Source organism: Grampus griseus, assembly GCF_964374135.1.
Source record: "Grampus griseus genome assembly, chromosome: 13".
NCBI lineage: Eukaryota > Metazoa > Chordata > Mammalia > Artiodactyla > Delphinidae > Grampus > Grampus griseus.
The window spans coordinates 40,121,399-40,136,851 of record NC_139007.1 but is presented as its reverse complement, the minus strand read 5'-3'; the positions used below and the strand labels follow the sequence as shown (position 1 = coordinate 40,136,851).

The 15,453-nt window shown below is 39.5% G+C and overlaps 1 protein-coding gene across 1 annotated transcript in view; it reads left to right on the top strand.

The window, feature by feature from the left end:
- Nucleotides 1-12,124, top strand: part of METTL24 (methyltransferase like 24) — a gene marked incomplete at its 5' end in the record, with an annotated part of 111,162 nt that extends 99,038 nt beyond the window's left edge. The window contains one exon of the mRNA XM_082668892.1: nucleotides 10,172-12,124. Within this exon, the coding sequence (XP_082525018.1) occupies nucleotides 10,172-10,486 (315 nt within the window). The 3' untranslated portion in view covers nucleotides 10,487-12,124. The remainder of the gene's footprint in view (nucleotides 1-10,171) is intronic.
- Between the last annotated feature and the right edge of the window lie 3,329 nt (nucleotides 12,125-15,453).

Genomic DNA, 15,453 nt, shown 5'->3' with positions numbered 1-15,453 from the left:
AGTTATGTGCATTTCTCCTTTAACCTCAAGAGAGCCCTGTGGTGGGAGAGGCTAAACAACCTGCCCTAGACCCATGTGATAAGGCAATTGGCCCCAGAGCCAAGGTCCCAGGGACTAGAATTTTCTTAGAAAAGTGCTCATGGAAATAAACACACATTTTTCTGTACACAGTCAAGGAGTACAAGCCTTATCAACACCTTGGTGATATGTTTAGGAAACCCTGACCTAACTGTATCCTAGTAAAGAAAACATCTGGTGTTGGAAGCCCACCATATACCTTCCAAGCCAAAGATGACCAGTGTGTAGATACTTTCTTTCTCTCTCCCGTTTTTTTTTTCTTTTTTGGCTGCATTGGGTCTTAGTTGCAGCACTCGGGGTCTTCCTTGAGGCGTGTGGGATCTTTCGTTGTGGCACAGGCTCTTTGTTGTGGCGTGCTGGCTTCTCTCTAGTTGTGGCATGCGGGCTCCAGGGCGTGTGTGCTCTGTAGTTGTGGTGTGCAGGGTCCAGAGTGCATGGGCTCTGTAGTTTGTGGCACGTGGACTCTCTTGTTGAGGTGCACAAGCTCAGTAGTTGTGGCATGTGGGCTTAGTTGCCCCACGGCATGTGGGATCTTAGTTCCCCAACCAGGGGTTGAACCCATGTCCCCTGCATTGGAAGATGGATTCTTTACCACTGGACCACCAGGGAAGTCCCTACCAGTGCGTAGATACTTTCTGCATCTGCTTATGAGAAGGGGGAGAACCCAGCCTGTGCTGAGGCTGAGTTCTTTGCAAACACACCATGAAAAGCTCACCCAGTGTCATCGGCCAAGTCCGATGTGTGGCCCAGTGGTTCTCAAAGTGTCATCCTTGGACCAGTAACATCACCATCAGCTGGGCTCTTGGTAAAAATGTAAATACTCAGGCCCCACTCCAGATCCACTGAATCAGAACCTGTGTGTTCACAAGCTCTCCAGCTGATTCTGATGCATGTGATACTCTGAGCAGCACTGTCCAATAGAACTTTTTGTGCTGATGGAAATTAAAGCAGTTGCCTGGTGCTGTCCTTGGTGCTGCCTGACTCTGCCCTGGGCCAGGTCCCTTGCTGCCACCTCAATCCTGCCTAAATTTGCACTGCTTGGTTCCTTGCTGTTGCATGTCACCTGTAGCCCTGCTGACTTCTTGACTTGTCACCAGCTCACCCATTTCCTGTCTCTGACCTAGGTTTCTGGGGTTACATGTTATATGACCTCACCCAGCCCAGAATGTTCTTGCCCGGCAGCTTCAGGTTAACTCCTTTGGAATAGGCTAGAGATTTGGCAGAAGAAAAAAGTGTTTGTAAATGTTTCCCTTAATTCCTTTAAAATTCATTTACAGAGTGTTGCTCCTTGCAGAGGTCACTTCTGTGAGCCGATTACTACATACAAATCATTTTCTTTTATTATTAGTTCAGAATTGCTCCTACATTAGCTTAGAGTGACCCTTCATATTTCCCATACTATGCAGGGCAAGTCTTATCTCCCCCTTTCTGTAGTGGTAGCAAAAATCCTGTAATGTTACATTTCTGCCAGCCAACAATGATAATTGGGCCTGATTTAGTGTGTTTGAAGTTTAAGGCTTTTAAGGAGACTTTTAATCCTCTTCTTCACTTAAGATGAATTTCTTGTATTTTTCTACAAAAACAAGATCCTCTTTCTAATGCGTTCAGCTTTTAATTTTGTAGGTGCAGATATATCTTGCTTTAAGCAGACAGTATATAAAAGCCTGGATTTACCTTGCTTCAATCATTAAATAACAACTTTTCATAATTAAACTAAAAGCCAGGAAGAAGTTGTATTGATAAAATAATTTTAAAATTATGATTGAATATTGACCTAAACCACGGTGAATATGGAGAATGAATGCAGCATGTATTGTTGGGGTGCTAAGTAATTGCTGAGAAATTAATTTAAAAATATTTATAAATAACTCAATGAGTGGTGAAATAAATAATAATTTTAAAAATAGAGCCTAATTACAAAAATCAATTTCCACACTTTTTCAGGAATCTATCTTTTACAAAATGTGAGATATATCTGTAAATGCCATATACGTAGTGTCTGATTTTTGCCTCAGAACCAGACTGCCCATAGTGAGGCAAGCAGCTGTGTTTGCAGGTCAATTCTGGTATGAATGGGAAATCCCTTGTTCTGTGTTAGTCGATTGATAAGCTGTATGGTTAATATTGACATTTTATTGGTGTTATGTAGTTTTGGCTCTTAGCCAGGGATTTTGCCTAATATAATGATTAATTAGCTTTATGAGGGATGGTAATGCCAGTTTGAAGCTTTAATACACATTTTCTGGGTGGAAAAAGAATCTATCTTCTTTTAAAGATTTAATATAGAACAATAGATAAAGCATTTTTTAATTAAAATGTTTAAAATAAAAAGTTATATAAAAACAGTTTAACATGTACTTAGTTAAAATTGATTTGTCTTGTTTTCTCTTTCTTTAAATGGTTTTTGTCTTATCTAGAGAATCACTGGGACATAAAAGTATAGGTCTGTTTAGGAATGCTCCAGAGTGTCATGTGGCTTCAGGGTAAGAAAACAAGCGAGTGTAGACTGGGCTGATAACAGTGGAGGAGCCTTTTGTGGTCTGCCTGCCCATGCTTCCCACCTTAGGGCAACCTGGTTTGTCCTCAGTTTCTCAAGAGCAGGGACAGGAAGGGGTTGCTGGTTAGTAAAATTATTAAAGGTGTAAACTGTGCCTATGCTTTGAACCTGCTACTCTGCTTCTGGGAGTGTTCTTCTTCTAAGGAAGGAATCAAACACACTTAAATATTTAGCTGCAAGTTGGTTGAACATGTCAGTTTGTAACATCATCCAGTTGGAAAGAACCTAAATGACCATCAGAAGGGGAATTTGGTTAAGTAAATTAAACCAATATAAAAATTGTTAAAAAAACAATTATAGCTGGAGGCTTCCAAATTCTTTTTTTCTTAGGCAGGAAAGCTCTTTCTTAAGCAAAAATTTACAAGGAATTCCAAGCATATAAAAGAGGGAAAAGGGGAGCTGCTCCTGTTGAATCGAGGCAGAAGGTCTGGGGCCTCCTCCACATCTCCCTCACTCCTGCAGGGGCCTTACTCACCTCCATCACATTCTTATGAAAGCTCTCAAGGATGCTATTTGAGAGAACGTTTTAGATGAAAATTTATTGGCCTGGAAAAATATTCATGGCCTGTTACATTAAAAAGCAGATTTTAAAACAGTATAATTCTAATTTTATAAACAACATGTGTATTTGAATTATGCCCATGTAGGCTGTAATCTGTGGGGTGTGTATGTGTGTGTGTTTAAGACAAAGAAAAATGTTTAACAAGAAATATACCAGGTGTTCAAATGAATTGTTTTTTTTTTTTTTTTTTTTTTTTTTGGTGGTACGTGGGCCTCTCACTGTTGTGGCCTCTCCCGTTGCGGAGCACAGGCTCCGGACACGCAGGCTCAGCGGCCATGGATCATGGGCCCAGCCGCTCCGCGGCATGTGGGATCTTCCCGGACCGGGGCACGAACCCATGTCCCCTGCATCGGCAGGCGGACTCTCAACCACTGCGCCACCAGGGAAGCCCCAAATGAATTGTTTTTAAACTCTAGATGATGTGTATTTTAATTCTTTTTCTTTTTGCTTATCTGTAGCCTTAATTTTTAAATAATGACTATGTATTGGTTTTTTAATAAGAAAATATCTTTGGTTAAATATACATTAATTTCTAGAAGTCATAGCTTTGGAAAATATAGTATTTGACACTATACAAGTAACTTGTAATGTTTCAAAAGAAGACTTGCATAACAGCACTTGGTCTCTGTTGTAGTTATTTCCTGTCACATAATGAGTCACCCTCAAAACTTAAAGTTTCTTAAAACACCAGCAATTGATCATTTTATTATCTCTCCCAGTTTCTGGGGGTCAGTGTTTGGGAAGGGCTTTTCTGGGCAGTTCTGGCTCAGGATCTCTTATCGGGTTGCAGTCAGATGCTGGCTGGAGCAACTGGGGTCAGTCAGGCATCACTCTCTTCATATTGATTGAGTCTCTTCGTATGGTCTCTCTGCAAGGGCTAGTTTGGACTCATAGCATGGTGGCCTCAGGGCACTTGGGCACCTTGCATGTTGGCTAAAGTTTTCAAGAGAAAGAGTACCAGTGAACAAAGGAGAAGCTGCATCACCTTTATGGCCTGTGCTTGAATGTCACCTAGAGTCACTTCTACCAGACTTTAGTAGTCCCTAGTCACAAGCCCATCAAGATTCAGGGGGAGGATAACAGAACAGGATACAGAATTTGTGGGGCTGAGTACAAAGTGAAAGTGTAGGGTCTTTTGTTCAAAACGTATTAAGAAATTCAAGTCAGTGACAACAGAGCATTAAACCAAGTGTTGAGCCCTTTTAAGTGCAGGGCCTGGTGTGACTGTGTAGGTTGCATCCCAAGAAGCTATCCCTGGGGAGGGGACATCAACTTCATCTCTTGATGGGAGGAAGATCAAGGCCATATTGTAGAAAAGCATGTGAAATGGGCATTAATGGTGAGACCACCTTTGGAAAATAAAATCTGCCACAGTGTCTATGACTTACCTTCAATTAATTAGATGGCTCACATTTTTACTACCCAGAACTGGAGTAGCCATTAGCTATGCAGGAAGAACTGCTGGACCTCTCCAGCAACCGGGCTGCCATAGCAGTAACAGGGATGTATTTTAAAACTCTTCGTGCAGAGATACTGGTTGCCTCTAAATAAAGTACAGCAAAAATACCTGTTTTATATCTGTTATGGACTGAATTGTGTCCACCCCAAATTCACAAATTGAAGCACTTATCCTCAATATGATTGTGTTTGGTCATAGAGCCTTTAAGGAGGTAATTAAGGTTAAAATGAAGTTGTAAGAGTGGTGCCTGATCCAATAGGACTGGTGTCCTTATAAGAAGAGGAAGGGATACCAGGAGTGCTCATACAGCGGAAAGGCCATGTGAGCACAGTGAGGAAGCAGCCTTCAGCAAGCCACGAAGAGGGACCTTAGGAGAAACCAAGCCTAGTGACACTTTGATCTAGGACTTCCAGCCTCCAGAACTGTGAGAAAACAAATTTCTGTTGTTAAGTCACTCAGTCTGTGGTATTTTGTTATAGGAGCCCTAGTAGACTAATATATCTAGGACTTATACATGTTTACTTGTTCTTTTCAGAATTTTCTTTATTAGTCATCTTTAATCCATTGGATATCCCATGTTCTCTGTCAATTTCCAAGGAAAGCCAGATGTAACAGAAAATACCATGTTTTAATTAATGTCCCTTCTTTTTTTTTTGGCTGCACCACGAGGCTTGTGAGATCTTAGTTCCCCAACCAGGGATTGAACCTGGGCCCTCGGCAGTGAAAGCACGGAGTCCTAACCACTGGACTGCCAGGGAATACCCTAATGTCGCTTCTTTAATAATATTCTGATGAATAAAGGCTTTATTATTCATTTTTCCTGGAGTGTTGCTTGTGTTCATTTAAGGCTCATGTCTATGGTAATACTGTAGTTCATTCATGGATTTGTATATAAAATAATATTGTTTTCAATCATTGGGGTCAATTATCTGCAGACATGGCTGTGAACAATGACTATCTCCTCGTTTCTGTGTATGCCACTCCTCCCCTCAAGAGTGGCATCTATTTCATCTCCCCTTGAATCTGGGCTAGCCTCGTGGTTTGCTTTGGCCAATAGAATGCAGCAGAAATGATGCTGGTGTTGCAGCTTCCACTTTTGCCCTCTTGAAAGTTAGCAGGCATGTAACAAAATCTTCCTATCCTGCTGGAGAACCCCCTCAAAGGGGAAAAGGCTCAGGTGGGGAGCTGTAGGCATGAGGACACTGACTGCCTGAAGGAGTTCCAGAGGAGGGAGAGGGATGGGCTAGGGAACAGGAGGGTGCCAAACAGGAGCCACACCTGCTGGGCCTGGTTGTGTGGCCAAGAAAGACCCAGGGAATGAAGCAAAGGGGTTTCATGATGATGGTTTTAATTGGCTTTGGAGGCTTGTTGATCTGCCTTGGGTTTGACATTTAGCAAGATTGGAGCTGTCAGTGTTGGCTGATGTAGGGGACCATCAGGACAACATCCATAATTCCCTCAGGTAGTTGCTTGCCCTTGGATCTCTGGTACAGGACACTTTCCCTGGGCACTGGCCCCAGAAAACTGGCTCCTGACACATACTTGCCAAAGCTCTATAGCAGTAGTTACTTCAAACACTGTTGTGTCCTCCCAAAAAACGTATGTTGAAGTCACAACCCCTGGTTCCTCAGAATGTGATCATAACTGGAAATAGAGTCAGAGTCAAGCCAGACGTAATTAGTTTAAATGAGGTCATAATGATGGGGGTGGGTCCCTAATCCAATATGATTGGTGTCCTTATAAAGAGGGGAAATTTGGACACATACACAGGAATAACATTGTATAAAGATGAAGACATAGATCAGAGAGATGAAGAAACCAAGGAATGCTAAAGATTGCCAGCAGACCACTAGGAGCTAGGAGAGAGGCATGAAACAGAGTATCCTTCATAGCTCTCAGAGGAACCAACAGTGTTGGACACCTTGATTTTGGACATCTAGCCTCCAGAAATGAGACAACACATTTCTGTTTCTGAAGCCACACAATCTGTGGTACTTTGTTACAGCAGTCCTAGCAAACTAATACCCATGCCAGTGCACCTTACCCTCCTTTCCTCTCATCTCTGCATTTCTGGGTGGATGAACACAGAATAAACTGTGCCCATGAAGAGGAAGCTGCCAGGTGGCCTCACATCTTAATCCAGTTAAAATTAAAATTCTCATTTCCTCAAAAAGTTCTATAAAAGGTGATTTATTATATATTTCAGGCACAAGGAAAAGGAGATAACTTTGATGGGAGGACTACTTTAATGCCTCTGATTTTATACCAAATAGGTTGCTTCATCTACTTCCTTTGAGAATATGTCCTCAGTTATTCCAGAGTTTACAGAGAGCTAACATGTAGTTGTTTTTCTCAAGAAACCTGATTTAACCTAACTGTATTAGGATTGACACTTGATTATTCCGATATAGTAATTTGCATGATTTTTAGTGCCATAATTGTTGAACGCTGATATTAGAATCTTAAGAGTGGCATACCTTATTCAGAGATGTTTAGCACCTTATAATAACAATAATATTGGGTGCATTACGCAGTAATAATAGAAATTACACTTGCAAAATAGCTGTGGTAATAGAACATTCTGAAATGCAAGAAATAGAAAAAGCACACTGGAAGAGAAAACCGTGTTTTATTCACCGCATTTGGCTGTCTGTGCGCTAAGGCTGGAAGATAGGAAAGAGCTATGTCTTCCTCAGTGCTGTACTACCCCTGGGCTGCATGATTTAGATCAACCTTTATAATTCTGATTGAAGTGGAGAATTTTCAGTCACTGGATTCAAAAGGGGGTGGGGGAGTGTGGTCATGTTTGAAATACTTTTTGCTCTTTAGTTGGAATAGCATTTTGTAAATGAAAATTGCATTTCTAAAGAAAGCATGTATTTGCTATGAATTAGCCTAATAATTTGTTTTTTTCCAGTTGCGCATAGCTTCTTTTATATAAATTTATTTATTTATTTTTGGCTGTGTTGGGTCTTCGTTGCTGTGCGCGGGCTTTCTCCAGTTGCGGCGAGCGGGGGCCATTCTTTGTTGCAGTGCGTGGGCTTTTCACTGGGCTGGCTTCTCTTGTTGGGGAGCACGGGCTGTAGGCGCGTGGGCTTCATTAGTTGTGGCATGCGGGCTCAGTAGTTGTGGCTTGCGGGCTCTAGTCCAGTTGCTCATAACTTCTGATTGATGGCTTGTTTTAAAAATATGATTGAAAAAATATGTTAAGTATATTCTTGTACACTTCACCAATATAATTTTTAGGCCAATTTTAGGCTGATTAAGTTTACTCTGCCCCTCTAATACTTTGATTTATTGATCACATTCAGTATATCCAAACTCACAGAAAGCCATAGTAAAAAATAAACCTGTAAGAAACCTAAGATATTCTTGACTATGTGAACTGACACAACAAATGTTGATTTTGAATATTTTCTGTATAAGTTAAAAAATTCTGTGAAGTTTTGATTTAGTATTTCTTTTGGCAGCCTAATTACCCTAATTCAGGAATATTCTGCTTAAAACTTTGAAGATTAAACAAAGCCAAGGATGCTCCAGGGCAGCAGAGATAAGAAAAGAGTGAATTAACTCTATTGTGTCCAGTTCACAAGAATTATTTCAGCCTTGTATATGTTCACATGAAACCTGCCTTTGCTCGCTTCCTTTTAGAAAAGAAAGTTGCTTTTGTTTCTTTAAACTTTTCCCTTTGATTTTGGAAGCATTGAACAACAACAACAACAAAAAATCTGGTTTATGGATATCTAGCCTTTTCTAAGGCCTCCTGATATTCTTGGGGTTGTTACTATCACTCTTTCTCTGGTGGACCAGGAGGTACTATCCAAGGCAAGTGAGTGAAAGTCTCTCCTGCAGGGTCTCAGTATGCCGGGCAAAGGCCATTTTCTTGGATCAATTATATCTGAATTCTATGCATCTCCTCCAGTCAACTCTGAAATGACACAAGGAATTTTACCATTCACTGAGAGCCTCACATCTCAGCTGCAAATGAGAAGCTTGTCAAATAGACATGCACTGAGAGAAAGGAGAGGCTGGGGCAGGATTGGCCTTGGTTCTTATTCATCCTTCTGAAAAGTCAAAGATACTTCACTTTCATGGGTAGGATTTTGGTGACTTCAGTTAGCAGCTTCCTGAAGAGCTGTTTAGGGTTTTGCTGTCACCTCTTGGAACTATAGGCTTTGCTCTATTGCAGTGATTCCCTGCATGTTGATTATTCCCGTTTGTGTCTGAATGTGCCAGCCTTCCTCTGTGTGGTCAAATTATCCCCTTTAACTTCTCCCTCCATTTCTTGGCAGCAGAAAAGTCATTTTTACCAAATCCTTGCGTACCGATAGGGCTGTTTTGCTGAGATAATGTATGTGGAAAGTGATTCTTTAAGCTGGAAGGTGCTCTGCTTTCCAGTGTAAAATGGCGATGCTGATAACAATACTTGTACTCACTGACCCTTACTCCCGCTCCAATAGCACCTTATTTTCCAAACCAAAGCCTTTTAGGAACTCTGAGTTACCATTTTTCCTCTTGTGGTTTATGGGAATTCAACATCATGTCGTGGTTAAGAACATGGGCCATGTAGACAGACTCAGTTCAGAGTTCACCACTGTCTCTCAAGCTATGTGACTGAGGATGGATTAATCTCTGAGTCTGGTTTTCTCAGCTTTAAATAGGGATACACCGCTGTAGAATTGTTGAGAGGAGTAAATGAATATTGCGAGGTGAAGCACTTAGCATAGTGCCAGGAGCAAAGTAATTAGCTTTCATTGCTTTCTGGAAGTATTTGGTATTCTGCTATTCTAACGGATTTTGTGCAAAGTCAGCAGAAAGGAGCTGCTTCTCGTAGCTTGATTAATTGCAAAATCTCTCCCATCCTACTCTTCTTCCTATGTTCCATTTCACCTGGAATGTGAACGTGTATTCATTAAATGAACAGAGAATGGTTTTATTAGAAATTTTTTTAGAACACTGTACTGGTATATACTTTTTAAAGCAATCATGGAATAATGTTAATAATTTTCTTTTTCAAGTCCAGAATTCAGATACCTGAGAACTCTTTCCCTGGCTTCCAATCCTGATGAAGTTGGTGGGGGGGTAAGGTTTTTTGAGATGGTTCCTGTAGGCAGTGGCCCTTTGTCAGTCCCTCCCTGCAGGCTACCATTCTGCCAGGACATGGCTGGGTTCCTCTGAGCAGCATATAGGTTGCTGGGGAGAGGCTGTGGACATGGTGCTTTGTGATATACATGCTCCAGCATCTCCTTCTTGGACATCCATTCCCACTGGGCAGAGAGTAAGAAGGTCCATCATGATTTCTGACTGGTATTTCATTATTTGTATATTAACATTTGGTGTGGTGTGAGGTTAGGAATTCATGTCATAAGTGACCATTTGAAAAAGACTTCTAACTCTAAAATTTGAAAAATTCTGCTTTCTTGGAAGGTAGCTACACAGTGATGCTTCTGATATCAGTGGTATTTTTAACAATGTTTATTGACTCTGCTAATCTCATTTCATCATTTTGTTACAGATTGATGTTCTCAAAGCAGATCTGGAAAGCGCAGAATGGAAAGTTTTGGAAAATCTTATTCTGGAAGATGTCCTTGAACAAATTGGACAGCTCATCTTTGAGATCCATCTCCACTGGCCCGGGTTTGAGGTCAGTGGCAGTGACAGCAGTGTTGTGCGGTTCTGGTACAGCCTCCTCAAAGAGTTAGAACTACAGGATTTCAGGCTTTTTCACAGTTACAAAGATTTATCTAAACCTCAGCTATTCCTGAAGAAAGATATTTTCAATGCGAGTAGCTGTTATACTCTGAGTTGGGTGAACACAAGATGGAAATAGGATGCAGGAGCTCATCAACAACTCAAGGAAATATTTGCAGCATGGATCATGTCCATGGTTCTAGTTATTCTGGTTTACTTGTCCAGTCTCCCACTGGCCTGTGACCTGCTTGAGGCAGGGATTGTGTTATTGCCTTTGTAGTACACGTAGCCTGGCATCTCGCACATGGTAGGGGAACAGTTAACACTTGCTGAGGGGATGGACACAGGAGTGCCACAGTAGTCAATCTCCATCTGCCCAAACCCAGGCTCTTTGCCTGTCTGCCTCTGACAGAGTGGGGATGCTTGTCCTCTTTCATTTCAGCTTGGAAGATAATCCCACACTTATCTCAGTTTTCCCTAAAATTAATTATGTATCTGTAATCCATGAATTTACCACCATGAAAAAGAAATTATTTCACATTTCTGTTTTTACTGGGTTGATGAGCTCCTTAAGTGTGTAGCCTGCTGTTTAAAATAGGGCCTTTCATCTGATGTTAACTCACCTTTTCCTAGGATTTTCTTGTCCACTGTGTCAATAACATTCTTTACAGCCTTGTAGATTTCAATTATTCTTCCTCAGTTTTTGTTGAGGCCATGCTGTGACTTTATAAGAACGACTGATTCTGGTTTCTGGGAACTCAGACACACCAAATTCTGTAACTGAGTTTAAAAGACTAGAGTATCAAGTTATTCAACTCAGGATTCTTTTCATGCTCAGCCTTAAATCCCCTCTGTTCCTATGAAACTAAACACAAAGCAGAACTTGGGTGTCTTCAAACCTGATTTCTCAACCTCTGACTTGCCTATGGTGTCAAATCTTTTTTTTTTTTAATTATCTCCAAGATTAAGTTTTTCCTTGCTGCCAGTTGGCATTCATTGTAAGCCTGTGGCCTGAGGGCCAGAGTCTCTCTCTTTCCCGGGACAGGTACAGTGTGTTTTGGTAATACCAATCCCTTTTTGTATATATTTTTTAATTAAGCAGATAATGCATGTTCTCAGTAGTTCAAACAATCTCTATCATTTCTATTTAGAGGATTAGACATTTCCCCCTACAAATGATTTTCAAAAATCCTATTTCAAATAAATTAATTAAATAGTATAAAAATAAATCAAATTATTATCTTATTATAAATTAAGTACATCTTCTGGTATTTTTTATATCCCAAGAGAGCAGGAATACATACACTGTTCATTTAAGGAATTTTGGGAGAGCATAAAATACTGATTACTACTAGACCTCGATTCCTTCTCCCCATCGTTTTACCTCCTTCCACCCTAGACATGCCCTGGGTTGGCTTTTTGCTTTTTGCAGTGGTTTGAAAATACCATTCCTCAGGTGAGAAACCAAAATACAATAGAGTTATATCATCTTACTAACTTGGGTTCAAAAGGGAATAAGACTTTCTGAATTAGTAGTGATGATTTTTTAAAATATAAATGAGGTTTTTTTATATTAAAACTTATAGTACACTAATAAAAGTCATTGAAGTGAGAGGACCAGCTTGAATAACTTTGATTTGAAATAACAGTTTAGTTGCTTTCAATGTCCCTAGGTATTTCAAAAGTACAAAAAGTTTATCAAACTCAAAAGTGGTTTTTACTGTTAGTTTGCATGGTGTAGCCTCCAAAACAAAGTTAACTTCAGTCCTGTTTGGATTATATCACTGATTGTCTTTCATTTTTTAATAAAAATTTTATACACTAAAGTAAACACAGATCTTTTTATACATTAAAATTTTTAACCCTTCTTATATACCAAGGTATGAAGTATACTAATCCTAAGTATCTAGTGTGACTAGGTTTTAGATGTATTCACACTCATACCAAGATTTTTAACTCATGGGATTGAAGATTAATGGCATTACTGAAAGCCCCCTTTGTACAGGACAGGTTACCATTGATTCTGGATTGGTGGTGCAGAACATTGACTTCATCACACTATATATATCTGAGCAAGAATGGAAGTACTGTTAAGAAAAAAATAAAGACAAACTCAAAATAAATCCCAAACACACCCACCCACACCCACCTACTAGGCAGCCTGTTCAATTGTTATTTGTACTTATTTTATGATATTTTTTCTAAGACTGTCCTTCATTCCCTTCATGGAGAGTTTGAAATTTGTGATGAATATTCTGACTGTTGCTATGGTTTCCCTGCCTCTAGAATTATTATGTTTATTGTGTGGGCCAGGGTTTTTTAACCTCAGCATTATTTCCATTTGGGGCTGGATAATTCTTTGTTGGGGGAGGGAGGGCCATTCTGTGCATTGTAGGATGTTTAGCAGCATCCCTGGCCCTCCCCCTAGGTGCCAGGAGCACCACAAAAACAACACAAACAAAATACAAAAAACAAACATACGAAATCAAGAGCTGCTATTCATTGAGAGCTTACTATGTGCCCAGTACTGTGCATAGATTATTCCTAATTCTCCAAACAGTCCTATAAGGAAGTGTAATTTTCCCAATTATACAGGTAAGGAAACTCTGAGAGGTTAAATACCTTATTCAGATTATTCAAATGGTGAAGTAGGAATCCATATCTCTGACTGCCAGATCCCAAAGCCCATGCAGGGCCCCTCCTCCGTCTGCTTCAATAGCCTTTGACAAACGTAAGGACATATTTTTGCCTCCCGATTAGTAAATGGGAAGAAAAGCCTACAAATTTACTAATACCAGACCTGCAAATCTGTTAGAGTTGGGATCATTTTTATAGCATGCAGGTTTAATTTAAACAGTCTACTTAATTAAAATGTGCCCACCAAATGGAGGCTTACTGAAAAAATATGGGGTCCCAACAGTTTCTCTGTCAATATATTCAGGTTGCCAGGAAAGATCTTGCAAGTCCTGGAAATGACCCTTGGCCCTCATTGGTCCCAATATGCCGCACTTTGCTCCTAGATTTTAGGGAAGGCCCAGTCACTTGGAAGTGTAGAGTAAGTTTCCTTTGTTTCAAACTCGCCTTTGACCTGCAGATATATGAGCTCAGATGTGAATATCTGTGACATACATCTCTTAATTAACTCCTACCAGAGCAGTGCTCATAAATGAATCTGAAGATAGAAATTTAATAATGCTCTTCTCAGATGATTTTAAAAACTGTTCCTTTTTGGATGAAAGACATATGAGGATGTAAGAGATTCAGAGGTCAACCTTTTAGCACAAAAGGTTGTGCTAAATCACGATTTGAGATTAAAGTCAAAGAAAAGCAGTTTTCCCATTCTCCCTTTTCTTAGAGTGATTGTATTTGACACAGTTATAATAGGTTATCATATAAATATTTGTAACTATTTGACATAGTTCAAATGAAGTGAGCCAGGAAGAGATAAACAAACTTATGTTAGAATTGACTGAAGGTCCGCTAGTATTTACATCAGGGTGGAACAAAAGCAAATTCATGAATTTACAGTGTTTAGTCCAAATCAGTTATTCATGTAAGCATTTCTGCTTTGACTATAAGATTTTAGTATATAGTAAATACAGTACAAGATTTGCATTTCCTAAGTGTTACATGTTTGGATTTTGCAAAGCTTGAATTAATACCAGGGAGCCGGCCTCGTTGTCATATTTCTCCAGATGAAAAATGAAGGCCTCATTTAAACAGATTATTCTACTTGACTATACAATGGTAGGTACCTACAAGCTCAATTACATAATATAATTCTCTTCTTTTGGAGATAAACTTATTTTGCCTTTTAAGCAATAACATAATTCTTTTTTGTACTAGCCAATTGCTGGTTCTTTGTGAATTCAGTGCATTTAATTGTATGCTAAAATATGTTCCTTTTTCTTACATTTAAAGAGGTATTTGAACTTTACTTATCACATGAAATCGTAATCCAAAGATTCAGGATATTCTTAAACTGCTTAAATTTAGAAATTCTATAATTTTATTGTATTTCTGTCCTTAAGAAAAGTAAATCAAGCAAGCTTAATATTGTCACACTTTATATTTAGCGCTGTATGGAGAAATGCTAGTCCCCAACACTTGTTAAAACTAATTGCTGTGTAAAACTAGCAGTTTATATTCTCATATAAAATATTATAAGTTTTTCTTAGTGATTGGTTTTATGCAATAAGATTGTCTGAAGTAATAAGGGTTTTTTTTCCTGTTAAGTTTGGATTCTAATCTAGACTATTTTAATATAGAAACTCAGTATATATAGGACAGATATGCAATCAGTGTGTACCAGGGAGCAGAGTTGGTGAATGACTGTGGTCCTCAGTCCTCCAGAGGTTCTCCTCCACTGCATTGCCTCCCACAAGACCCCCAGACCGCCCCAAGATCAAGCAATTAATGCACAGCACAATAGGCATCCTCCAGGACCCTGCACCATTCCTGTGTTTAGGTTCTATTCTAACTGCTCTATGTCATGCGTTACCGGTCATTGGATATTTTGACATCGCCCCTAGGTGGGTATATATAATAACCAAAAGTCCAAGTGGGTTCCATAACATTATTGAGAAACCACAATTATGTATCAATAAAAATAAGCTATTAGTTATCTGTACAAGAAAGTATTACTTCTCAAGGATTGGTGTCAGATCGAACATCATTTTCTCAGGGACTCCCATATTGAAGGCCCCCAGCTATGTTTCCTTACAATGTCTTCTATTCTCCCCCGCTTCACACTCCTTTTACTTTAATGGATCTGCTTGTGTAATGGCTTTCCCAGCAGACTGTAAGCTCCATGAGGGTAAACACCATGTCAGTATTCCCAGTGCCTACCATGGAGCCTGCTAGGTCAAAGGTGCTCAATAAATATTGTTGAATATGAATATAAAGAAAGCTATTTCACAAAGGATTTTTCAGTGAAATTATTTCATCATCATTTGTTATTGACTTTTTTTCTGGTATTAAAAATGTCTTTGGAATTTAGATGGACCAATATTTCTCATTTTGGTTAATTTAATTTTAGGCACAATTTGTCCTTTTCTTGACATGGTTGTTTATTGCACTGCTTGCAATAGTCCTCATTCCTGATTA